Here is a 25,694-nt window from a genome sequence, read left to right on the forward strand (position 1 = left end):
AAAATGATCAACAAAAGCATTAAGCAGCAGAACGGTTTCAACGCTGATAATAAGAATATTTCTTGAGCAGCAAATCAGCGTTTTAGAATGATTTCCGAAGGATCGTGAAGACTTGCTGCTGAAAAATCTGATCAAATATATGCTTGGTGAGCAGAAGATAATTTTTTAAAAACATTAAAATATTTTACCAACCCCAAACATTTGAATGGTAGTGATGATAGAAATAGAAATGAAAAATAAATACTTAAGATTCCACACTATTTCTACTGTAGGTCACTAATCAAATAAGTACATATGAGAATCACACAAGACGTTTTGGAACAACACCTTCTGAAAAGTCATGTTAATTGCTGTTATACTGATATTATTATCATTATTATAATAGTTGTAATTAAAATGTCAAACATTTTTACTTAAACACAAACTGTCCTTTTATATAGTCTGTGCATGAGTAAATATGTGACATGGAGTGACTCAATGGGCCCTATTTTAACGATCTGAAACGCAAGTGTCAAAGCGCAAAGCGCAAGTAACTTTGTGGGCAGGTCTATTTTCCCAGCGGGATAAATACCTCTTGCGCCCGGCGCAAATCTAAAAGGGGTTGGTCTGGAGTAGCTTCATTATTCATAGATGTGGTTTGGGCGTAACGTGAAATAAACCAATCAGAGCGTCCTCTCACATTCCCTTTAAGAGCAGGCGCGCTTGTTCGAACGCGGATTGCTATTATAACGGCGGATTTGCCAGGCGCACGCCCGGAGCGATTCACAGCCGAGGAGACCGACGTTCTCGTCAGGGCCGTAAAAGACAGAGAAGTGACATTGGGGATGATGGGAGAAACCCACCCAAATTAGCTTCGGTTAAACAGGCGTAAATGTGGGTCTTAAATTTGGGTAAATGTGTAATCTAGATTTTTTTTTTTTTTTTTTAATCTAGATAGATTTTTTTCACATCTTCATGGACACAACAATTAATGATTTCCCTCGTGTGTTAATATTTTTCCTTGTAATAATGTATGGTTTGCAAAAATGAAAACTGCTGCGTCTGTTTATATTAGAGAATCAAAGTGTATGCGCGTTGTTCACACGCTACATAATGGCCAAGCATGCGCCCTTAAAATACCATATGACTAACGACATACGACTGTTTATATGTTCCAAAACCTTGAGATTGACATTTCATATACAGAAGTTGATTGTCATAATTAACAGTTTTCCATCCATCTGATAAATCAAGGACCACATCGCCCATCTTCCATGGGTAGACACTGAAAGATAACAGTAGTGCTGAACAAAAAAAAGGGTTTTTGGTGAGGTACAAGCATGCTTATGACAAAAAAAGGTGGAAGCGGTGACATAAAATGTGACAGTACTGGACACTGCGAGCGTGATCAGACAATACCATTAGCAAATACCAAAAAATAAATAAATATAAAGACACCAACAAAAAAAGCGGCCATACTGTAACAGATGTGCAGTGCATTGCACAAGCGCAACTTAAAGGAGTGAGCCGTTTCATCAAAGGTTTCCATGTAAAAAATCTCACAAAAAAGGTCGAAATACGGCATATGATCTCACATGCCCGGAAGAGAGACAGCTGTGCTAGAAACCAGCTCTTTCATCTTGAGATATGTGAACACTCTGCGTAACCAAACTGTTGTATTACGGGAACCAATTAGTAAGTCATTACATTAATAGCTTTTTTTTTTTTCTCATTCATCAGACATTCATGCCATGTTACAAAAATCTGGTCTTGTTTGTTTCTGCGGTACACAAAACAAACAGCTAATATGAGTGTTTGGAGATAGCGCTTCAAAGCTGACGGAGACCCTTTGAAGAAGTGATGCGGTGCATGTAAAGCTGGGACACAGACCTTGACGGGACACGAGGGCCAAAAGCTGTGCTGGGTGGAGCTGCTGACAGACAGCCAATTCTGAATTCAATTATCACAATCATTAGGTCCAAATCAAACCCAGAAGCTCAAGGTGTGTGTCTGCAGCGATCAGATGAAAGTCGAATGTATGATAATGGGAGAAGACAGGGTAAAGTCCAGACATGCTGACTAAAGTCCAGGAATCCTTCCCACTGGGGAAGACAAACCAGAAGAGATCTCTTTAATATCTTATAGCAGCGAGATGGATATCACGTGGAGACTTGCTTAAGTCTCCTGCTTTTTCTCTTGATCAAGTGACCCTTGTAATCCCATGTCTCCTCAAGTGTCATTAGCTATGTTTCCATCCACCTATTTTTATGAGTTTTGGGATATCGCAAATGCTGGATGGAAAAGCCAAGATGCGCATAAATTCTAAAAATGCACGTAAAAAATGTATGCACTCAACTGAGGTGGATAATTTTGTCCATAAGTTAAATTATCTTTGGATGGAAACATAGCTACTGACAAATAAGAGTGGCCAACATAGGGAAAAGGACAAATCTTTAAACATTTGTTTAAATAAATAAAATCTGGTTTAAAACATGCTCTCAGATATTAGAAATGTAATTATGTTGTTTTCATACAGTTTTGAAAAATGTCATGTGGTGTAATCATCAAATAAAAAGTAATAATATAATAAAATATTTACTTACACCTTGAATATATTTACATAATATATTTGTGAGGTAAAACATATTTTTGGACAAACGTCATGAATTATAAATTAATAAATGTTGTTGGGGAGATGCATCACGTGAGATTTTTTAACCTGAACTTAACTTACCTCGTCATAAATAAGTCCAATTATCTTATATTTAGGAGACTGTTTGACTTTGACACACAGTTATGCGGGTCTGCAGGAGCCATTCTATTATATAATTTCCTGTTTTATTTCTGTATCGCACCACATGACTTTAATTTCTTGGAAAAGGTTGAACAGATTCACTGTTTAAAAAATATATATTTATTGTACTAAACTAATAATATATATTGTACTAAACTTTGCATATTATTATTATTATATTTTCTTTTCAAATTGATTTTTTTTTAACCTAACTAGGATATTAGAACATTTGTACCACCCTGACATTTATCACGTCATTGACCCAAACACCAAAATCAGCAATCGACAGTCAGAGATCTCAATAGAAAATAAAACTCAACAACAATCGACAACAATCTTATTTGTGTCTACATTTATATTTCTCACTTCAAAGCCCACTAAGAAGAGTGTTCACAGACTCCCAGCCATTATACATTAAATGTATTGTAAACTACAGTGTATGACACCAATAGAAACTGAAAATAAACTCAAACAATCTCATTGTGTCTATATTGTACACTATCATCCTATTTGCATATGTCTGGCCTTTTTTCGGGTATTTGTTTGTCTATAAAAGTGTGTAGTATAGTATATGTAAAAAAAATCTCTCATATTTATGTGTGTGTGTGTGTGTGTGTCTGTGCTCATGTTTATGTGATTTATGAGGACACAAATTAGTATAATGACATGTGTATTACACTGGTATTACAACTTAAACGTGGTTTATGAGGACATTTCATGAGTCCTCATAATTCAAATAGCTTAAAAAACATAAAAAACTTTATAAAGTTTTATAAAAAATGTAAAAATGCAGAATGTTTCCTGTGATGGGTAGGTTTAGGGATAGGGGCAGAGTAGGGATAGAATATACAGTTTGTACAGTATAAAAACCATTAGGCCTATGGAATGTCCTCACAAATATAGCAAAAAAACTGTGTGTGTGTGTGTGTGTGTGTGTGTGTGTGTTGTGCACATATAATGTTTAAAAGTCAGTGTTGTAAAGCAACCCAGTCTCAGTGTGAAAGAGCTAGTTTCCTTTCCCAGCATTCTCCTGAAACCTCACCAACCTTCCCAATACACTGAACAATGGCGAGCGATCATAAAACGGGTCCTCAGTCTTGCTGGAGCTTCTGCAGAGCTCTCCCTCATCATCATCATCATCATCATCATCATCCTCCTCCCCCTCCTCCTCCTCTAAATCCGAGTATGGGTCATCCAACAAGAAATCATCGTCCAAGTCATCCAAATCTGTCCCCACCTTCTTGTCCGGCCATGACTGGACCAGCTCAGTGAGTTCAGAGGTTGATGTGGGCTCAGAGGGGGTGGGGGAGGAGTTAGAGTCGCTCGCTTGCTCACTAAGGCATGTGGAGAAAAGGGGGTTTCTGGTGTAGCCAAAGACACGGGAGCCCAGTTAGTGTGAGGGGCCATCTGTCTATTTTAATGTTTCTGCTCGCAAGTGGGTAAGTAAAGACTTTTAATAAGCCAACTTTACTTAGTTTCAGGGTAATGGATATACAAGATTAAAAGAAAAACTAAAAAACATGTGAACAGCAGCCTCTGTAATGGGATTCTGTCCTTACACTACCTTTCGAAAGTTTGGGGTCAGCAAATTGATCAGAAGTGATAGTAAAGACATTGATAATGTTACAAAAGGTTATTTCAGATACTTTTCTTATGAATTTTCTATTCATCAAAGAATCCTGAAAAAAAAAATATATATTTCCACAAAAATATTAAGCAGCACAACTGTTTGTAACATTGCAAATAATTAGAAATGTTTCTAGAGCACCAAGTCAGCATATTAGAATGATTTCTGAAGTATCATGTGACACTGAAGACTGTGTAATGATGCTGAAAAATTCAGCTTTGAAATCACAGGAATAAGTTACATTTTAGAATAGAAAACATCTTGTGAGAATATTTCACAATATTACTGTTAATTATCGCCTTGGTAAGCATGAGGCTTATTTCAAAAACATTTTAAAAAAATCATACAGACCCCAAACATTTGAATGGTAATGTACATTTTATAGACAGTTCACTCAAAAAAAATGTATTCTGTCATAACACAGTCATCATCATGTAGTTCTAAACCTGAAACATCGAAAGTTGAACTTTTGAAAAATACCTTTTGGTAAATATCAGCCAACATTTTTGAAAAAATATCATGTTCAATATAATGAAAGTGAAACGAGATGGGGACTGGCAAGCACTACAATGACAAAAAGCAGCCCATTCACTATTCCAAGTCTTCTGAAGTCATACAGTACAGTAGCAAAAACCTCAACCAATACAGTTGTTACTTATTAAAGCTACAGTACATTTTTAAAAAATCTTGTGTTCATGTTCCACAGAAGAAAAAAGGTAAGGTGGGTTTAGAACAACATGAGAGTGAGTAAATGATGACGTAATTTTGATTTCAGTGTGATCTTTTAAGATATAGCAAAGGCAAGATTAAGAGCAAGTCATACAGCTCAAAAGTAGACAGGGCAAAGGGAAGCTTGTGACCTAATTTAGAAGTGCATGGGAAATCGATTTCATGCTCTTCTGAATAAGCAGCATCAAAAATCTTGCACTCTTGAAAAGTGTGTGGGCAATAATACCTCAGAGGAATAAGCAATATTACATATATCCTGTAGAGATCAGCTTTTAACCACAGTTTTTATTACATTTTCTCTTTCCAGCAGTTGTTTTGCCCAGCAATCTACTCTACTATTACAAGAACAAAAACATAATGAATTAACTTTCAATGGGCCATTCAAACTCTAGTGTAGTTTGATGAGAATAATGTTGATAATGTGGCCTTTAACTGATAAGGCATTCTGTACTGAACACCAGCGGCCAGGTGTGTCTAGCCATGCTCTGAAGTAACCTTAAAACTCACCTTCCAACCAGACGGAACCAGGGAAACCGGTCGTAGAAGGGATCGCCTCCAGTCAGCACACTGTCACAGTCTTCAAGAGCATTGCTGGGCACCTCAGCAGCACGATCATACATCTCCCTCATCAGATCCAACCTCTGCCTGCAGGGGGCGGCATTATACATCATTTAGAATCGAAATCCTGGATACACTGTGAAACCCAAGGTGACTCAGCTGGGTTTCTCTTCACCTACGGGCGTTTTTATGTTTCAGAACCTTGCATTTTTTTTGCAAGTAACAGATTTTCTTTTTGTCATCCAAAAACAACATGCCTTCATTTTCTTTGCTTCTTTTCAAACACTCTTTATGTATACATTTTATTGTTTTACCCTTATCCCAGACTTTTAATCCTAAAATATAAGATTCAATGATTAAAATACAAAATTATTATACTTGTAAAACTATTAAAATGTAAACAAAACATGAAATAACCCATTTCAGTATTTATTGTGTAAATGTATATATATATAAAAGTATAACGAAACAGATAATGACTGTCCCTCATTTGTTGCATCATATCCACCATGACAAATCATTTTATCCCTAATACAATTGTATTTAAATGTAGTGGTTACCAAGGAGTCAAAAGTGTCAGTAAAGAGCACACTGATATGAGACATTTGTGAAGAAACCCATTCCATGAAGCTCCTATCACACAGTTTTTCTGCAGATATTAATACCAGTAGAAGTTTGGAACTCTTCAGCTTTGGAATCAGATTGTTGGCGACTTTTATCAGCACTCGATGACACCGTTTTGTGACTTTACATGGTCTTCCTCTTTGTGGCTGAGTTGTTGCTGTTCCTAAATGTTTCCGCTTTCCAATAATACCACTTACAGTTGACCATGGAATATCTAGCAGGGATGAAATTTTACAAACTGACCTATTGTAAAGGTGGCCTCCTATCACAGTGCCACGCTTGAATTTGATGAGCTCTTCAGAACGACATTTATTTTTCTTTCAAATGTTTGTAAATGCAGACTCCTGTTGCAATGTGTCTGGTTGAAACACCTGAACTGAATAATTAAGTCCCAATACTTTTGTCCATATAGTGTGTGTATATATATATATGAAGGAGTTTATTCTCAAACTCCACATGGAGTCTGTTGTTGAAGAAACGATATGTAAAAGCAATATGCAAAAATTACCTAAGCTTCTCCAGGGTCCAGTAATGTGTGGCTCCATTTTTCTGATCTTGGACTTCTACGGCCACAATGGTGCGAGGGAACGGGCTCTTCTCCCTGTCTTTAGCTGCCTCAGGTGGTAACAAGTCAGGCGGAAGTGGAGAGTAAAGTGTGTCCGTCAATAAAACGAACTGAAACTGAACCTGTAAGCGACATAAGGCTCAATCATGATGTTGTCATATCTTAGAGGTTTAGCAGAGTGAATGCAGTTCTTTCTGGTACTATATTTCCAAAGCTTTCACCTTCTTCTTTAGCTCGACGCTAATGGCATTGGCCTCCTTGAGGAAGATGGCATTGCCCCAAAGCATGTCTCTAAGAGATGTGAACTGATAACATCTCCATTTACGGAAAGCCCACAACGCCAGTTCTGTCTCCCTCTCAGTCCATTGCACTATGGGTAAAAGAGATTGAATACAAGATGCTCAGGGGTTTAAATTTGGGTCATTTAGATTAGTTCAAGCTGTTCAAAAAAACAAAATAAACACTTTTTTCCATCACAATCTAGTCACCTTCCTCCTCAGGTTCTTCATCTTCCTCTGCTACATCTGGGTAACAACGATTTACCTGCTTCTGCAGTGCTTCTAGCCTGCTCTCATAGTCCTGTAAAAGACATGTTTGTGAAAGTGGGGTCAATATCAACACTAAAAAGGCTCATATTATATACTACTGTAAGTTTGGAGTAAAGGAAACAAGTTATAAAAGCTCTTTATGCCTTTGCCACTTACTAATCTCTGTTGCTCCAATAGATTGTTGGCCTCTTCTCTCTCCTTGCGATACTGATCCTCAAGTTCCTGCAGTCTATACAAACGATATGAAAAAGGATGAGTCCCTAAAAACACAAATGTCACATTTGTTCACACTTGTTCTTGAATTTCCTCCACGTTACTTTTACCTCTGATCCATTTCCTGTTTCATATCAATGCCCTGTTTGTCCAGGAGTTCTCTCTGAGCAAAGGCCCAGTCTACAGGCTCCATTGGGGTCTCAGAGCAGGGGGTGCGCTCACGTTCCTGACGAGCCTGCTCTGGATGGTTGAAGCGGAACACATGGCTCTTGCCCAAAATGATTCGGTTCCCTACAAAGAGTCAGTAAATGCAAAGAAATAAAAAAATTGCATTAATACAGACTGGTTAATTCTGCACAGATGTGCATAAAATAATTATTTTAGAAATAATATAATAAAATCATAAATCAATTAAAAATAAATCAATGAATAAATCTACAAGCATGCATGCATAGTGCATACATACTACGGATGGAAATCACAGGGTACCTCACGATACGATACGATACGATACACGGCTCACAATACCGATTATATTACGATACAGCAATTCTGCGATAATCAATATATTGCAAGACAATCCTATAATGATACATCACTATATCTGTGAACTATGATAACTATGAAAACAAAATACTAGTGAAAAAGTTAAGTGCCGGTTTTCTCTCTTTATTCAAGTCCAAACTGTTAAAAAAAAAAAAAGCACAAAAAGTTTTTCAGGGTGTAAATTAAATGGAATATTTTAAGTAAATTAAACATTTTCAATGAGATCAGGGTGATGGCGTTCCAACTTAAGTGGCTTTGCATGTTCGTGGTATTACCCATGCACTTTACTTTTACCAGGCAGTTCTTGTCTATTGCGTACTCTTTGTCGATTTTGTTTGTCCCATCAATGATATAAAAGACAAAGTTGGCCCAGACTTAAACATGGCTGGGGCATCTATTATTTTACTCACACTGCTGTCCACCATCCCGTTAAAAAGCTCTTTTTCTTAGGCTTGTCAACTTATGTTCACGTTTCCCTCATTCACGTGTTTAGTGCCACCTCTAGTAGCCATGAAGTAGCGACGCTGGGAGCAGGGAAATCTATTTAGAGCGCCTTATTTTATTCATTAAAATATCAATATTTGGCGCCAGAGTAACGATTCTCGTATCGCACGGAGAAGGACAACGATATATTGCCCTATCGATATTTTGTCCCACCCCTCATAAATATGCACACAAACACACACCAGCACAAACAAATAAATAATAGAAACCAAACCATATTGCTTAGAACAGTATTTTAGCAGGTGAGAGGGAAAAGTAAAAACAAACCTGATTTAAGAACAGTGGGTTCTGTTACTCTCTTCCCATTTACATACGTTTCTGCTCCCTCACACGGCTCGAGAATGACAGCTGTAAACAACATGAAGACCAACCATAAGGGCTTTGGCATATACATGTACAAGTATGTGTCTTTTTACAGTAGCTGCATCATTAACAAACCTTCTCCCATTGGCCCAGTGGTGCTGGTGAAAGTGCAGTGTTCCTCTTTGATGAAGTGACCACTCAAAACTATGTCCTGTCTGCTGTTGGCATCTTCTCTCCCCACCCTGAGCAAAGCAACACATCAAGATACCATAGTGCCAATTCTACTGAATGGAAGCATACACAGTATGTGTGATTTATATGCACGATGGAGAAAAGGAGAAGCTTGGATTGTAACTAACCTAGTAATTCCATCTTTGATGTAATATAGGAGACACTCAGACATCAAAGGGTCTTCATTCAGGTTCACCAGGTGGGGTGTCTGTAATGAGGGGCCCAAACATACTTAATCAACTTTACAGACTCAATTATTTTTGCATTTCCGGGAAGAAATACCAGTGCTTGCAAGGCAGCAAATGACTAGTCTTAAAGTTTTAGGCAAGTTTAGGTTCTAGGTTAATGCTAAATGGCACATTAAAGTCTTGTTTTCTATCAGATGTGTACAAGAATTAAAATCATTACTGTACAGTGTAAATGTGGCTTCTCGAATGAGACAAAATGTAGGGCGATATTTGATTGGATCTGATTGGAACTGATTAGATTGTTGGATCATTTGCTAATTGTTGCAATCTCATGTGAGTGGCAGGTTGCTGGAGGGGAGTCAATATTGTCCCGCCTACAAATAATGATGTGCACAGATACATCCATTACTCCATTTTGATTTCATGGTTACTTTAAATATATGAAAAAAGTCAAATCACAATTTGTATCCAAGCATAAGAAAGAAGACCAGTCACAATTCAGCAGACATATATTTAAATAGTCTCATTGTTGATGGTTACATTTTCAAATGCTGAATATGGCTGACGTCAGTGGGAGATTTTCAAACATTTAAAAAAAACTTAAATTATGAATCACAGGGGCAAAAAGAGGTACAAAAGGCTCAAATTATCTACAAAATAAAGTTCAAATGGAGTCTACACATTAACCAGTTCTGAATTTAATAATTGGAATCAATGGTTTAAACGCCAGCCAAAGTGCTGTACAAAGTAGCACTGCCTTGCGAGCACTTTCAAAATGTATTTATACGACCTTGGAAAGAGGAAAATAAGATTTCAATTTTGATATCCATCAAAATGCATGCGATTCGATTTAGATATCACAAAAGTGTAAGACTCCAGACAGGAAAGCCTTTAAAAGCATCATAGGGCATGATGCTTGAGATCTGTACATTCACCCAGCAGTTTGCTTTAAAGTTTACTATAAACACTTGAAGGAATTGCAGCACATCGGCATTCATATCAGCAACAGATCCCTAAATAAAGATCAGAGATGCGTTTAGAAGAGCTCTGATGGGGAAAGAACACACAGAGGTACATTCTGAGAGAATCGAGATGCAACCACACAGTATCCATGGCAACCAACCTCATTGGGAGAGAACAGCCCAACAGTGTCTATAAACACGGGCTGAGGTTTTCTCTGCGAGGGCTTCCAGAAAGGGAACGTAAAGACATTCACAGGCTTGTTTAGTTATTTGAACACAACATATTAGCCGTATCATGTGGTCCACCTCCACACAGTTTCTCCCAACAGCCTTAATTATGACTTTACCTTCTTTGGTGAAAAGACTCCAACAGTTCCTCCATCCTCACGCATGGCCACACCCATCTCGGCCAGCAGTGCTTCTCTGTGAAAACCAATTTAGATGTTTTTAAAACGTATTGTTTAGGTTTATGACAGTAACATTACTTATACACTAACGTAAAATTGTTTATCATCACATAAGGCTTCATATAACAAACCTGTCCATTCTGATGGCTTCTGTACGGCGAAGCTTCTCTTCCCACGTTTCATTGAGCTCAGCAATGATTTTCTCCGTTTCCTAGTTGGCATTGCAAACAAATTAGAGTTAAAATAAGTTCATAGTAGTTTTATAGATTTATTAATGTGAGACGTACATCTTTACACAGCAAAGCTTTTGGCTTTAATTAATGAGGTGTAAAAAAAATTGTATTAAAGGAATCATATCAGGAATATTTACTAATACAGTACCGTATACCGGTACCTTTAAGACCTCAATACTCCCTCCCTAGTACAAAAAGACTACCTTAGTTTTAATAATGCAATCAAAGCCTCGAAAAACAGCTCATTCCGAAATTGTTTTTGTTTTTAGTTTTCATGCTTCAATGTTAAAAAAAACACATAATTTTTCACGCATTTTACATTTTCTTCCCCTGTCAGTAATGCCCTGTTTAGTTCTTGTTTCTATGAAACCCCTCCTTCTGAAAAGCGCAATGTGCTCTGATTGGACAGCTGGACCGGTGTGTTATGATGGGTCAACCGTTTCGAATGTGTTTGGGAAATCTCATGCTCTTTACCATATCCTTACTAGATCTGGGTGGAAAAAACAGTGGCAATTGTTTTTTGTATGCTTTTGGCAGGAGTTATTTACATGAGGAATATTGTGACGTGTATACTTCCCAGAAGAAAACTCAAGACTGCAAGTTCAGTTACTGATATATAGTGGACTTTTTTCATGCTCAAATAGTAACATTACACACTAAAGAAAGTTAAAAATGTAAAAAAACTAAAAAAACTAAAAAAATCATTTTGATTTTAGTTTGTTTTAATAATTGAAGTGAATTTGTCATTTTATTTTATTTTTTGCTTTTTATGTCATTTTTATTACAGTGTTAGTTGTATTTTACAGTCAGTATAGTATTTTAGTAGAGTAAGTTATTAAATTTAAACATAATATTTATATTTTCTTTAATTTAAGATTCATTTCAATTTACAAAAACTATTTTTAATAGTTGTAGTTTCAGTGAATAATAACAACATAGTTTGTAGGTAAAAACAATTATGAAATGATCCCTTTAATCTGGAGTTGATCCCTTAATATCTGGAGGCAGATATTTGTCAGATTTATATTTGGAGGATTTCATTCGGTGTTGTCAGGCTTTTATACTTTATGGCGGTCACCTTGAGTCTCTCAATGGCTTCCTCGCTCCCTGGGCTGAACATGATGCGATCGTGCAAGCTGCTGATGGAACCAGCCCGGCTGGACAGGGCGGAGAGAGATGGAGAGGGGCTCATCCCAGTCATAGCATTGGTCACTGTGGAGAGATCACCTCTTTGATTGACAGCTTGGCCACTATTGTTATTGTTCTTGTAATCGGATATGTCTGTCGGGGAAGGGGGAGAGAGGTGCGGGGGGTTGTGGGGGGGATGGGGGGGTATTCAGGGGTGACAGACACAGAGTTCAGAGAGAAGCGGACAGAAAAGGATGAGCAGAAGGAAGGAAAGGTAGAGAAAAGAAGACAGAGAAAGACTTGTAGCTTGAAATCAATTTGAATTCGGAGAGCAAGAAATTTCACATGTGAGGAGAAACGCTCACGAAAGAACAGACAGTCACAGCCCAGTAAAGGAGACAAGCGGAAATAAAATAGGAGCTCTAGCGCAGGCACAGAGACAGCCATCTCAAGCGCAATGTAACACTGCGGGCTTCAGCTACAGCATTACACGTCGACCATCCAATGACAGCAACCTGAGAGCCAAGTCTGAAATATTTAACAGGCATACATGCATTGATCTGGGCTGTTATTTGACACCAGTTTCTTATATTCGTTAGTGTACATTGAGCAAAATAATGGTGTTAGTCCATTCAAGCAACTAAATGGCAATTCGTTCTTGGTCTTAAAGATGAAAATTCTGTCATAATTTACTCAAATTATCTTTCTACATCAAGTCTTGGATTTAAACTACATCAAATGACGACATGAACCTCAAACGTCAAGTTATTTCAAAACGTATTGGCTCTCGCATGTCATGAGACAAATGTCATTATGTTTTTTAATTATTCTATAAAGACTCAGTTTAATCATGCAAGTGATTATGCCACTTCAGAAAACTTCATATCAGTCAAATCAAGCTGTATGCTCATTCTAGACCTTGAAACCCAACTGATACTCAGTATACAGACAAAAACAGCTAAAACCTTTTTCAAAATGTATTATTTTGTGTTGCACAGAAGCAAGCAAGCCATATGAGTTTGGGACGGCATGAGGGTGACTAAATGATAACAGAATTGTCATTGTCACTTTTATATGCATAGATTTTAGGTTTTCTGAATACTAATGAAGACACTAAAAATCAAACTTGGAAGAAAAATGTAACATACTTAAAATCTTGATGACTGTTGCACTACACTGATTTTTGTCCAATAAATGGTGTCTAGAAGAATTGCCCCGCCCCCGCAAACATCTAGAAAGTAAATCATGGTTGATGACTCCAATGGCCTATCTCTCATACTAATTAACATACACTTTATGTAAGCAAATATTGACTGTAGTACATCTGGACATTAGCAATGAGCTCATATTTCTGCTAAAAGCCAGTGACTGTCATTACTGTCATCAACTAACTAGAATGATCGTCATCGCTGACCACAGTAAAACCTCCATTACCAGTTCAATTATACTCTCGTAAAATCCATTTGACAGTAAAATTTACATCCTACATCTGCTACAAAACAGCATTCACAAATCTTGTTAGCTGCACACAGGAAATATCCTCCCACGCTGCTCTTACTTAGAGACAGTGTCAGCATTTCATGTGATAACCACCTATCCAACCACTAAATATCATATATCTCTAGCTGAACACTTATTCTAATATCATTTGAAATGCAACACTGGATATAAGTGGCTAAATAAACATATACTCTATAGAGTATATAGTTTGTCTTTGTAATGTCTCTGTAACCTTCGGCACAATAACATATCTCAGCTCTGACAGTGCTGCTATGGCAACAGAGTGCTAACTCGGTGCTACTACACTCCTAAGAGAGCTACGAGGCAAGTATCTTGGGTAAAACGTGAGAAGACATGGCCCCTGGTGACGGATGACTAAACACCAAACTAAGATGGATATGTGCTCTTCTAAGCATATAGCAGCTCATACAAGAGGATTGCATAATGCATATTGAAGAAAGGCACTCTCAAAGCAGTGCTGTGTGCCAATACGTGCAACCTCCTGTCATGGCTTGAGATTAACAAAGGCTTTACTCCCGCTCTACATCCATCTCGGGTTTGAATAATGGCTGCATCACACACAGAGCAAATGCGATCAATTATGAACTAAAAATATTTGTTCATGACTGGCCAGTCCCAGGTCTGAAAGCACAAATAGCCACTTATTACTTATGGACAATTTATCCATAGTACACAATATTATTTCTGTTTACTCTTCGTCTGAATAGAATCTATATCACTATTGGCACACTATAAGAGATTAGATTAGGCAGAAATAGATTCTTAATGTAACAATTGCAGGTTTTTCAGCGACATGGTCTATATCTTCTCAAAAATCGATAAGATCAAGGCCATAAATGATCCTAGCCTACATTCATTACTTTAAAGGTGAGTTGTGTTACATCTGACATTAAGAAGCATTGGGTTTGATGTTCAGCCATTAATAAAGCAGCAGCCAGCAACAGGCAGACATTGTATAAACCTGTCACTCAAACACACATCTGCACTAAGTCCCTTCCACTGCAAAATACAGTCAGATATCAAGCCTTACTCCTATGTCTTGAAGAATGTTAGTGCATGTTAAATTAACCGTACACTTTTTGTGCATCTCTGATTATACAATTATGGTGTGATTTTTGCAAACTGTGTCTTATTCAGATGCAAGTCACATACAAATTAATTAATTTTCTTGCACTAGATTACAAAATATATTTACAATGTAATTTTTTTTATTTCAACTTAAAAAAGTAAGTGGTATAGCTGCCTTAAAATTTTAAGTTTAGCCAACTTGAAATGTGAAGTTGTACTAAGTGACAACTTAGATATTTGAGGTGACTGACTAAAAATGTTAAGGTAGAACGAACACTAAGTTGAAACAACTTTTTTTACAGTATATTGTGTGTTAAAGTGGCTAAAGTGTGCAGACACAAGTGTGTCCACTGATTTCAGCATTAAGACACAATTCTTACACATTAATAAATCTTTAAATTCTTATTCAATGAAAAGCATATGTAAATAGAGGGCAGCTAAAGAACATTCACTAGTATGACAGATGAGTGGATGAGTGAGATCAATTAGCTCATAAGTGTGACATCACATTTATCCCGCTCTGCACTGCAAGCCAAAAGAGAACGATAATGAAAAAGAGGGAGTGAGAAAGAGAGAGAGGGAGGGAGAGCACACAGCCCTGCAGCACCAGACAAGATAAAGCAGCTTTCAGCTCAAAAACCACACCAGCAACCAGGGTTAGGAAATAAGCAACTGCCAAATAATCACATTATATATTCTAAAAATGGCATTTTGGTAATAATCATTTAAATTATTAGAAGACTATATTTGTCTATTACAACTTTCCTAATTCTATCCTAACTTTCCTAATCTATATTATTTATATTTATTAATATATTAGATACTAAATAAGTAGCAAATATATTAATGTTTAGCATTTATATAATAGTATTTCATAAATCAATTATAAAAGCTAGTTAAAATATTTACAAGTACACCTAAACAGAGAAATAGTTTGACAGCTTAACAGTCCAACACTCTCACTGGATATGGCTCTGATATGATTTTTTTTGTGTTGGGAGAGTATTAATTTTCTCTCAAACCCTTGAATAGACCCCGATGCTGCAGAGATCTGCTTTATCCATAAAAACTGCAAAAGCGTAGAAAAGAGAGTGAGATAGAGCCCAAGAAACACACATTTCAAACCAGCAAAATCTTCAACTGGCCCCCGAAACGCTGAGAGAATGACAAAGAAGAAACAAGAGTAAGAGGAATAATATAGAAATATATATATATACAGAATAATACAGAAAAAAAAGAGAAAAAGAGAGAGAAAGTGAGACTCATTGTTTCACACAAAAACACTTTAAGTGTTCATAGGACATTCAGAGTCTAAACTAGACTTTTGAAAGTCACTTGACACTGAATTGTACCAAACCCAGAGGGCTGGACTCCAGACCGTCTGTTTTAAGGCATTTCCCCGCTGGGATCACCATCAAGAGACGATAGGATGAGAAAAGAAACGAGTGATTAGAAGAAACAGAAATAGGGTTGTGCAAAGGGAAGAGTAGAGGACCCAGTGGAACCTAGTGAGTTTTGTAGACCTAGAGTGTGTGTGTGTGGGTGTGTGTGTGTGCGTGCGTTAATTTTATTCATCCATGATTATCTTTGCAACTCTCTTCTATCTCTTATAGAGACATAAGCTCTGTTCCAAAACCTAACAAGCTTCCTTGCTGTCTACAACCTACATAGGCAGCAGCCTTCTAAGAGAACATCAAGGACTCAAAATTGACAAATTTCGAACACTATCCCTGCATTCGAATATGCCTACTTCAATACTATATGGGTGAAAAACAGTATGTGAGATGAGTAGTACAGTATGTCAAAATTTATAGTATTTATTAAACATTAGATGAAAAGTATCCATTACTCACTACTTCCAGCGAGATTCTGAAGTGCGCAACCGATAAAACACTTTACTATGAAGCCACAGGAGAGAATTTGTGAATGACAGTGAAGCGACGTAAATGACCCTGTAGGTCACATGACGTAGTACGTCCAAATTTCATTAAAACTACACACATTCATACTATATAGAACTTACTTTTTATATGGCGAAATAAGTTTAAAACCAAAAGTAGAACCTAGTGTATTATATAGTACCGGTAAGTGATTTTGGAAGCAGCTTATGTTGACAGCAACTTCATGGGGTGCAAAAATAGTGCCCTGCACTGACACTCAAATTGAAAATCTTAGAAAGCAGTCTGCTTATGTTGTCTATTTTTTTTTTAACAGCCTTTGCCATCTGTGATGCCTTAAATGCTGTTTTATAGACAGCTTACTAGGATTTGGAACAGAACAATAAAACATTTGCAGTAATATACGTTTCAGTACCAGAAAGAAATAGCCTTCAATGAGTCACATTAACTGTCTGATGAAATACTTATAATGAAAAGAAGGTGGTGTCAGATCAGATAAAAAGCAAATGGTCTTACTCTCAATGATGTCACCCAGGCCCTGGGCATAGAGGAGGTCCTTCAGACGTCCCACCTCTTCTTTCAGTTCACGCACCAGACGGTTATTGGGATCTTCATTGATCACAGCATTACAACGGATCTGTTTAGCCCTGTCTGCATACCTGCATAAAAACACACAACTGTTAGTGAGTGACTGCACTTTGGTTAAGAGTAAGATGTGGTAATATATATACAAATTTTAGCTTTAACAATGTTGTTTTTCTTTTGGCTATTACAATATATATATATATATATATATATATATATATATATATATATATTATATATATACAATATATATATCCATACAGTATTATGAAGGGGGAAAAAAAATCAATTTTAAAGAGACATTCTACTCTATTGCACACACACACTTCTGATAGGTGCCCAATTACTCTTTTCAGCAGTGTTACTGCACACCAGCATCTTTGAAGGGCGTTTCAAGAGGGAGGCAGGTGTGTGGAGAGGGAACGGGAACATTCTCATTATGTAACATACTGCTATATCTGTCAGCTCATTAACTAACCTCAGACAGAGAGAAGAAAAATGATAAAACTGCGGTTTTACTGAGGCAGAATACCTGAGAGTGCTGAGGGTTTCATCATAGTTGATGTCGGCTGGACTCAGAGCGGCCACCATTGCAGTGCGAGAGTTGCCACCTGTACGAGGTCAAAAGGTCAATTGTTTCAAGGGCGAGAATACTTTATTTTCCTGTTTCATGCGACAGAACACTTATGATGCATACCAAGGTTCTCTCTCAGTAGCCAGGTCAGTACCGAATCCCTATAAGGAATAAAATTTTCCACTTTCTTCTTCTTTTTGTTCTGTGAAGAAAAGACAAAAATATATATTATTATATTATATTATATTATATTATATTATATTATATTGTGTTAGAAAGTTTGGGGTTGGTAAAGATTTATTTGTTATATGTATTTGTTATTTTTGTAAAAATGAAGGATACGTTTATTTGATCAAAATAATATATTATATTTAGAATAATATTGTGGAATATTATTACAAATAAATAGTATTCAAAAATAACTGTTTTCTGTTTATTAATTTATATTAAAATATTATTTATTTCTGTGATTTTCATTCAATTGAAATATTCTTTTAAAAAATGTCATTACTTAAGTCTTTAGTGTCACATGATCCTGCAGAAATGATTCTAATATGCTGATTTGGTGCTGAAGAAACATTTCTTATCAATGTTGAAAACAGTTGTGCTGCTTAATATTTTCTGTCAGAATGTGATACATTTTTTCTGAATTCCTTGAGAACAGTTTAGAAAGAACATAACTTATTTAATTTGACACAGAAATAATTTGTATTATTGTAAACGTCTTTACTGTCACTTTTGATAAATGTAATGTGTGTCCCGAATAAAAGTATTAATAAAAAATTAAAAAATCTTACTGACCCCAAACTTTTGAATGGTAGAGTATAATAAATGACTGACAGTGTCATACCTTGTTTAAGCCAGAATCCTGCAAAAATAAGTGATCAAATACATTGCAGGTGATTAAACTGACACACATTGAACTTTTTATGTTGAAAATAATAAATCATCAAACATCCTCAAGGCTCAAAGCAAAACAAAACACTTACCACCTCAGCCAGAGCTGAAATGACTTTTCCCAGGGTAGTGAGTGATTTATTGATGTTTGCCCCTTCCTGGAATACAAAGGGTAAGTAGAAAAAAATAATTAAAATTCCAAACGCAACATATTGAAGATACTATTCTTCAATATACTAGGTTATATAGAAGACAGAATGAAGAGAAGTGCTGTCAAAATGCTCTCAATGCACTGAGAGTAGGAAGTATGTGAAGAGAATTAGACACACAAGCGCTTTTCACACTGTCATTCTAAACTCCGCTTATAACCCACGGTATAGGAACATTTTTCACTTGTAATTTAGTCTTCTTTTTTTTTGACCCAGGATTATGAAACCCTGCTCCAGAGAAGGGTTACTGTTGGGCTTACTGGTTACGTTTTTGCTGTGCTAACCCAGCTTACAGTACAAAGCGAAGCGATGTTAGAATGATAAGGGCTAGACAACCGTGTGCCTCAAATTCACATGCTTTGGACAGTCACAGAAACAGTGTTGCATCGGAGTGTTCGCTGTCATTTCACCGTTCGAGGGGAAAAAGTCAAATGGTGATGGAAAACGTCTCAATTGTGAAATCGAGACCTTTTAATTCTTACCTTTATAGTCTAAAAAGTCATTCCAGGAAAAACTGTATTAGAGTCAGCATTTATATCATATATAATACGAGGATATGGCATCACAATCCACTGTACAATCCAGGTGTGTCTGATTATTGTTGTTGGTCAGACACACCTGGATTAATCAGTTTGGCCAATCCTGGCAGACAGGAAACAAAGGAGCCTGCATAAGTTCAGGAAGTAGTGCAGCTGTGCATAGGGCCTATTAAGCGTTTTGTTTAATCGGACGAGAGAGACACATTCCCATTTACACCTGGTGTTTTAATCCGTCTCTTTTTGTCCACTTTCGACCATTTCTGTCCTGATTTCTTTGAGGGGAGAGTCCATGGGGTGGGTAAATGTATGGGCTGTTTCAGATCTTTCGATCTAATGGATGAAGTAAGCTCGCTCAATCTACAAATGAGCGCGAAAGGAGACAACGAAAAACATATGGAGAGCAGCAGCTTTTGCTTCTGCTCTGACAGCCGCTACAAGTCAGAAATGGTGAGAGAACATTGAGCCTGGTACGTTTATCAAACAAAACTTGGGTCTTTAGTTTAAAGTTTAAATCCCGTCTGGGTAGTGCCCTTTCTATAATGTTTACGCATTAGGTCAGTAGGCGGAGAGCACGCGGTCTTTAGTGGCTGTTCAAACCAAGCGTGCCGCACAAGCCCTGGAAAGTGAAGCCAAAGCATCTCGATCGCCCCCCTGGTGACTGGTCCTAGTATTGGTCATAAACCCCACCTCCCCGTGTTATTCAACAGGACGTGAGACCAACTAAACAATTAAATTACAGTTCAAGTATCTTTTTTCCAAAGGTGGTTTCTGTCATTTGCTGTCGTTTTTATCACGCTAATTTAAGTTCAAGTGTTTTTAAAATAAGTTTGTTTTTAGTTAGTTACGTGATGCTATAAAAACGTTGGTGTAACGTCATGATTGACAGCTGTGATTGACAGGCTCTCTGAGCGAAGTAGTCACTGAAGCACTAACAGACTTTTTTCCGGGATCTTCGGAGGACTGAGGAGATTGTATTTACTTTATTTTAACAAGCCTCTTGTCGTACTGCAATCAACAGACATCAAAATTGGAGCAGAACGGAGCAGACATAGGACACTTAAAAAAGTGCAGGGAGAGTGCATTCTGCGAGAGTGAGGGTGGGGCGTTGATTTCGTGGCTTTACTTCTCGCTCACTACTGCGCAGGTCTGGTCCCGAGATCGCTACTGCGCAGACTCAAGTCCCAAGATGTCAGCGCCATATCGGGACACTGGCGGCTTCAATTCTCACCAATGGAAGAGAGCGAAGGGGCGTCGTCCATCTTTTTTTACAGTCTATGGTTCGAACGCTTTTGACCACATGAACGTCTTCAATACGTTTTTGACTACCTCTGGAAGTGGTCGAAAGTGGACAAGCTCAAAACCTTTTTAGACCACATTTACACCTGTAGTTAGTGTCGCCCACTTGTGATCCAATCGACCAAAATGCATCTTAATACCAGGTGTAAACAGGGCCACAGAGATACTGAGGGAGTTAGAGAGCATGAAAGAACTATAGATAATGGGAAGTGAATTTTGACAGCTAAAAAACAAAACAAAAAAAACACTCACCTTGAGCCGTGTGCCTTTGGCTCCAGTGGAGTCTGCTCTCTCACTGCCGGCTAAATCCACCAGACTGATTTTGCTGACCTAACAGAGAGGTTCAGAAGAGGTCAATAATGAACATGCTGAGAAATGGACGAGCCCATATCACCTTTCACATCATGCATAGAGAGAAAAAAAGTCACAAAGTCAAAAGTCATCCAATACAGCCCTGATGTGCAAGGATGGGAAACAAGCGGCCGAGCCTCACGCTCTAAATTGAGCCGTTTGTGATTGACAGGGTCTGTAACATGCAAGAGCGGCACGTACCTTTTCTGAAGTGTTGTCTGTTTCCGAGTCATGCCGCTTCTGGGTGAAGATGATGTTGAAGACAGCGTGAGAACGGCTGCTGGTCTCATTCATGTTAGTGGCAGCTACTGTCCTGGATAACAGAATTTCACCATTCAGAAACTTCATTTAGTACTCAGATTATAATTCATGTTAAGTATTATACTGTGGATTTAGTTTTCTCACAAGTCTACATATCATAATCTGCATTTGCACTAACTTCTGCCTTTGGGAATCATCTGGTCCTGAACTAAAAATTTAATGATCATCTAAATATTTCCCCCATTCTCTAATGTAAAGTATCATTCAAAAGTTTGGGGTCAGTTAGATTTTTTAAAAAAAAAAATATATATTTACTTTTATTCTGTAAAGATGCATTTAATTGATCAAAACTGACATTAAAAACTGTTTTGAAACAGTCTTCTTTCTATTCATCAAATAATTCTGAAGAAATATAAATCACAATTTCCCAAAAATAATATTAAGTTGAACAAATATTTTCTACATTGATGATAACAATAAGAAATGTTCAGCATATTCCTTTCTGAAGTATGATACACTGAAGACTGAAGTAATGACTGCTGCAAATTCAGATTTGCCTTTACAGGAATGAATTACTTTTTAAAACATATTACAATAGAAAAGAGTTATTTTAAATGGTAATAATATTTCACAATATTACAGTTTTTACTGTATTTTAGATCAAATAAATGTGGTCTTGGTGAGCATAAGACATTTATCTCAACATGTAAAAAATATTACAGACACCAAACTCTTGAAATGGTAGTGCTTATTCATCAGCTAAAATTCAATTCCGATAGATCTCAGATGACACACTAACTTAAAATGTTGCGCTGAAAAAAAAAAGGTGCAAACTTTAGACCTCCTCATTATGTATTCCACTCAATTAGCTCCTGTCTGTTGTGCCAAACCATTGCTTACATAACAGGCTAAATGTATCATGTAGGAGGAAGGTGTAATGTATTGGCAGGGATGTATCTCAACACCTTGAGATTAAAGAACTGTTGAGTGACACTAAGCTGGGGAAACAGGAATGTACAAACATAATGTCTCCTTTTTCATGGCATTATGATGATAAGCACGAATAATAAGTACATATTTGTTTTCCTCTCAATGTGGACCATGAAGACCTTGAAAAATAAATGTGACCAGGACTGTACAATAAGTGAGACCACAGGTCTGTGTAGCAAAAACAATCACAGATTATTTCTGGAATAGAATAGAATAGAATAGAATAGAATAGAATAGAATAGAATAGAATAGAATAGAATAGAAAATACTTTCACATTGTGTTAGAATAACTGTAATTACAAGAGTCTGAGATTCTACTTTGAACTGTTCATGTCCACACAGGCTCCGGAATGATTTGTTACTATGGCAACACTCAAAATCCAAAAACCAAAATCCATGTGCGGCTTTGTTTTAGATGTCAGCATAATAATAATAGAATGAATACAATAATTAACTTCTATATACTCTTAGGGAATGTTTAAAAACAAAGAAAAGGCACCAGGTAACACTGGCTATAATAAAATGGCTTCTTAAATGAAAAATATGATATCAGATTATCTTTCGTTGCTTTTTGTTTCATGACAATCAAATGAGAGCATTTGGAACTTTCATAAAATTCTAGAGTTTTTAATTATGTGCTCAATAAACACAATACTATTCAAGAGTTTTATGTTTTTGAAAGAAGTCACTTATGTTGTTTTCTTTGGCTGTTTTGTTACTGTTTTATATTTTAATATATTTTTTATATTTTAAAATGTAATTTATTACATAATAAAATTTAATAGAAAGTAATACCTAGCCTTATTCCCTGAGTCCATCAGGTCTTGAATGTCATTATATGATGTGACAGCGAGTTTGGACAGATCTTCTACGTATGGGCCCAGTAATGGGTGCTCTCGCACACGCAGATTCCCTTTGTTTTTGGGGTTCAGAAGATCTCGTACCCTCTCGCAGTAAATCTCCATATAACTCACCTGGAAAGACGAAAATAAAAGCCAGTTTAAAAGCACAAACAGAATGTACAATAAAAAAAGAGTGTTAATGAGATGCTACAAAGATTTGGAACCAAACAGAAGAATAGAAAACAGGGTTTGACCCAATCTTACCTCCACAGAATAGGACATGTTGTTATCAGTATCGTTGTCATTAAACTTGGTGAAAAGGTCCTCACACAGCTGACGGTTAGTATGAAGGAGAAAAGGGGAAAGAGACAGACATAATAAAGAGAGATTAGTTAGTGGATAATCCTTTTTTACTATGTGTACTGGTCAGCTTGGTGTTTGACTTGTCGTTTAATACTGTTTGAACTGATCTTGTTCACACTGCCTCTGAATGCATTATCATTTTCCTGTTTATACAGCAGTGCCAGTGACGGAGAGCCATTATGTGCTTTAGATACACAAAAAGGCCACTCAAGTAGCTAATAATTGTATAAAAGTGCTTATTCCTCTTCATATTTGCTTGTACATGCATCTTTTTTTTTTACCAGTGGAATGATCCCCTGCTGGTCCTTCTCCTGTTTGCCCATCATGGTATAGGATTTACCGGCACCGGTCTGGCCGTATGCAAAAATACAGACATTGTAGCCCTCAAAGGCATGAAGTAACATCTCCTCTCCAATGTCTCTGTACACCTGCTGCTGAGATGCAAAGTTGATATCTTCTGGCTGTGGATAGATGAAGAAAAATACAAGTCTTTGACATTTTGAAGACTGACTTTAAAAGCAAAATAGTTCTGTTTTGTGCATTTCACTTCAAGTTTTTGACTAGTTCTGGCTCACCGAGGTATGTGACCAGTAGGAGTAGTCGAAATTGAAGCTTTTGTTTTCTTTGGGTGCTTTGGGGTTGATGATGGCTGAAAGACAAGGAAAAGAGGGCAGAGAATAAGTAAGGTTAATAAAACATGCTAGAGATCCTGAGTGGACACCCAATACTCTGCTGTCAGCCACTAAATGGCCGCCACACAGTGACAGAAAGTGCTGAGTCACTGTAGTTTAGTTTAAACGAGTCCACACGGATGTGCTCTTAAACCCTGCTTCTCCCACCAGCAGTAACTGAAAGTCATCACAGAATCACAAATTAGAAATGATGATCATCTAAATATGGTAATGGGTGTAAATGAAAATGACCTACTACTGTATGTAGGCATCTTTATGGGAAGACTTGAGACATTTGAACTTAAATTGTAAATGCTATGTAGGTGCATAAACCATACACACTAATATTCAAAAGTTGGAGATTAATGTTTTTGAATGGAATGAAGTCTCATACGTCACTTTGTAAAGAAACACTGCACACCTGAACATGTAATACGCATGCGCATGACGACACCGGTTTCCCAAATTCACGTTTTTGTACAATAACGGTATCGGTTTCACAAATGTTTCAGAAAAGGTTTTCAAAAGTTAGTATTTTTATGACCCCAAAACTCTGTTGTTGTGTAAATGAATGGCCAAAACACATAAAAAGTTTTACGTTTTTAGTTGAAAACTATGCTTACTGTACGTTCACACCGCGGCCGGCGAGAGCGGCAAAATTCGCTCTCGCCGCCCTGCCATCGACGCCGTGAGATTCGGGGATTCTCTGACGCTCTGACGTAGATTTTAGAATGCGTGTTTTTTTTTTAAAACTTTATTTAAAGGAGCCGCAAAGCAAATAAGAACTGAACATAAATCAGTATCCTATTTTGTGCATACTGGCCACACGTAGGGTATAAGTTAACCTATTAAAATCTTTTAAATGTGAAAGTAACAAAACACCAACCATTTCAGACACCTTTTCCATTCGTCGTTCTTTTTATTAATGTCCCTGTATGTAAACAGGGACACGTCGTACAATAACGGGAAACCCGCAACAGAAATGATTAACTTTTCCTCCATTTTGCTTAGGAACTAATGTGGTCGGAACCAAAGTTTACAGGATTGTGTTCTCTGGTATCCTCTCAGGCGGAGGACTTCTACATTACGATTGGTTGCCGCTGGTTGCCGCCGAACCGCGTCATAGCTTATTACCATAAAGTTGACTTGATTTCAACTCTTCTCGCCGCTCTCGCCGTTCAAGACGCGCCGCGCCGCTCTCGCCGGAGCTCGCCGCCGGCTCTCATTGAAAATGAATGGCTTCCGGCCACTTTGACGCTCTCGCCGCGTGCGGTGTGAACGCACAGTATGTGTATGCCTAATATGCTGTATACATTTAAATCTGTAACTCAAAACCAGACAATTATTTTGAACAATTTAAACCTTTAAAACGGTTATGATGTAAAATGTATGATAACATATTTACATTTACTATTTTGCACAAAAGCTCACATGTTCTTGCTTCCATCGAAGCACGAGATGTTCATTGGAACGTCTTAAATCAAGCTGGA

At 37.2% G+C, this 25,694-nt stretch overlaps 1 protein-coding gene across 1 annotated transcript in view; it reads right to left on the minus strand.

Annotated features, from left to right (window-relative positions):
- The window catches only part of kif1aa (kinesin family member 1Aa), a 79,095-nt gene that overhangs the window by 22,421 nt on the left and 30,980 nt on the right, over nt 1-25,694 (minus strand). The window contains exons 6-29 of the mRNA XM_079627896.1: nt 24,109-24,182; nt 23,815-23,994; nt 23,435-23,503; nt 23,124-23,302; nt 21,279-21,390; nt 20,979-21,056; nt 18,775-18,840; nt 18,636-18,653; nt 17,909-17,987; nt 17,744-17,822; nt 17,143-17,285; nt 12,090-12,223; nt 10,910-10,989; nt 10,719-10,794; nt 9,350-9,429; nt 9,126-9,232; nt 8,955-9,035; nt 7,748-7,928; nt 7,581-7,653; nt 7,365-7,455; nt 7,098-7,246; nt 6,820-6,998; nt 5,637-5,774; nt 3,820-4,134 (exon numbers count right to left, since the gene is read on the minus strand). Of these exons, the coding sequence (XP_079484022.1) occupies nt 3,820-4,134; nt 5,637-5,774; nt 6,820-6,998; nt 7,098-7,246; nt 7,365-7,455; nt 7,581-7,653; nt 7,748-7,928; nt 8,955-9,035; nt 9,126-9,232; nt 9,350-9,429; nt 10,719-10,794; nt 10,910-10,989; nt 12,090-12,223; nt 17,143-17,285; nt 17,744-17,822; nt 17,909-17,987; nt 18,636-18,653; nt 18,775-18,840; nt 20,979-21,056; nt 21,279-21,390; nt 23,124-23,302; nt 23,435-23,503; nt 23,815-23,994; nt 24,109-24,182 (2,761 nt within the window). The remainder of the gene's footprint in view (nt 1-3,819; nt 4,135-5,636; nt 5,775-6,819; nt 6,999-7,097; nt 7,247-7,364; nt 7,456-7,580; nt 7,654-7,747; nt 7,929-8,954; nt 9,036-9,125; nt 9,233-9,349; nt 9,430-10,718; nt 10,795-10,909; nt 10,990-12,089; nt 12,224-17,142; nt 17,286-17,743; nt 17,823-17,908; nt 17,988-18,635; nt 18,654-18,774; nt 18,841-20,978; nt 21,057-21,278; nt 21,391-23,123; nt 23,303-23,434; nt 23,504-23,814; nt 23,995-24,108; nt 24,183-25,694) is intronic.

Source organism: Phoxinus phoxinus (assembly GCF_949152265.1).
Source record: "Phoxinus phoxinus genome assembly, chromosome: 11".
NCBI classification, from domain to species: Eukaryota; Metazoa; Chordata; class Actinopteri; order Cypriniformes; family Leuciscidae; genus Phoxinus; species Phoxinus phoxinus.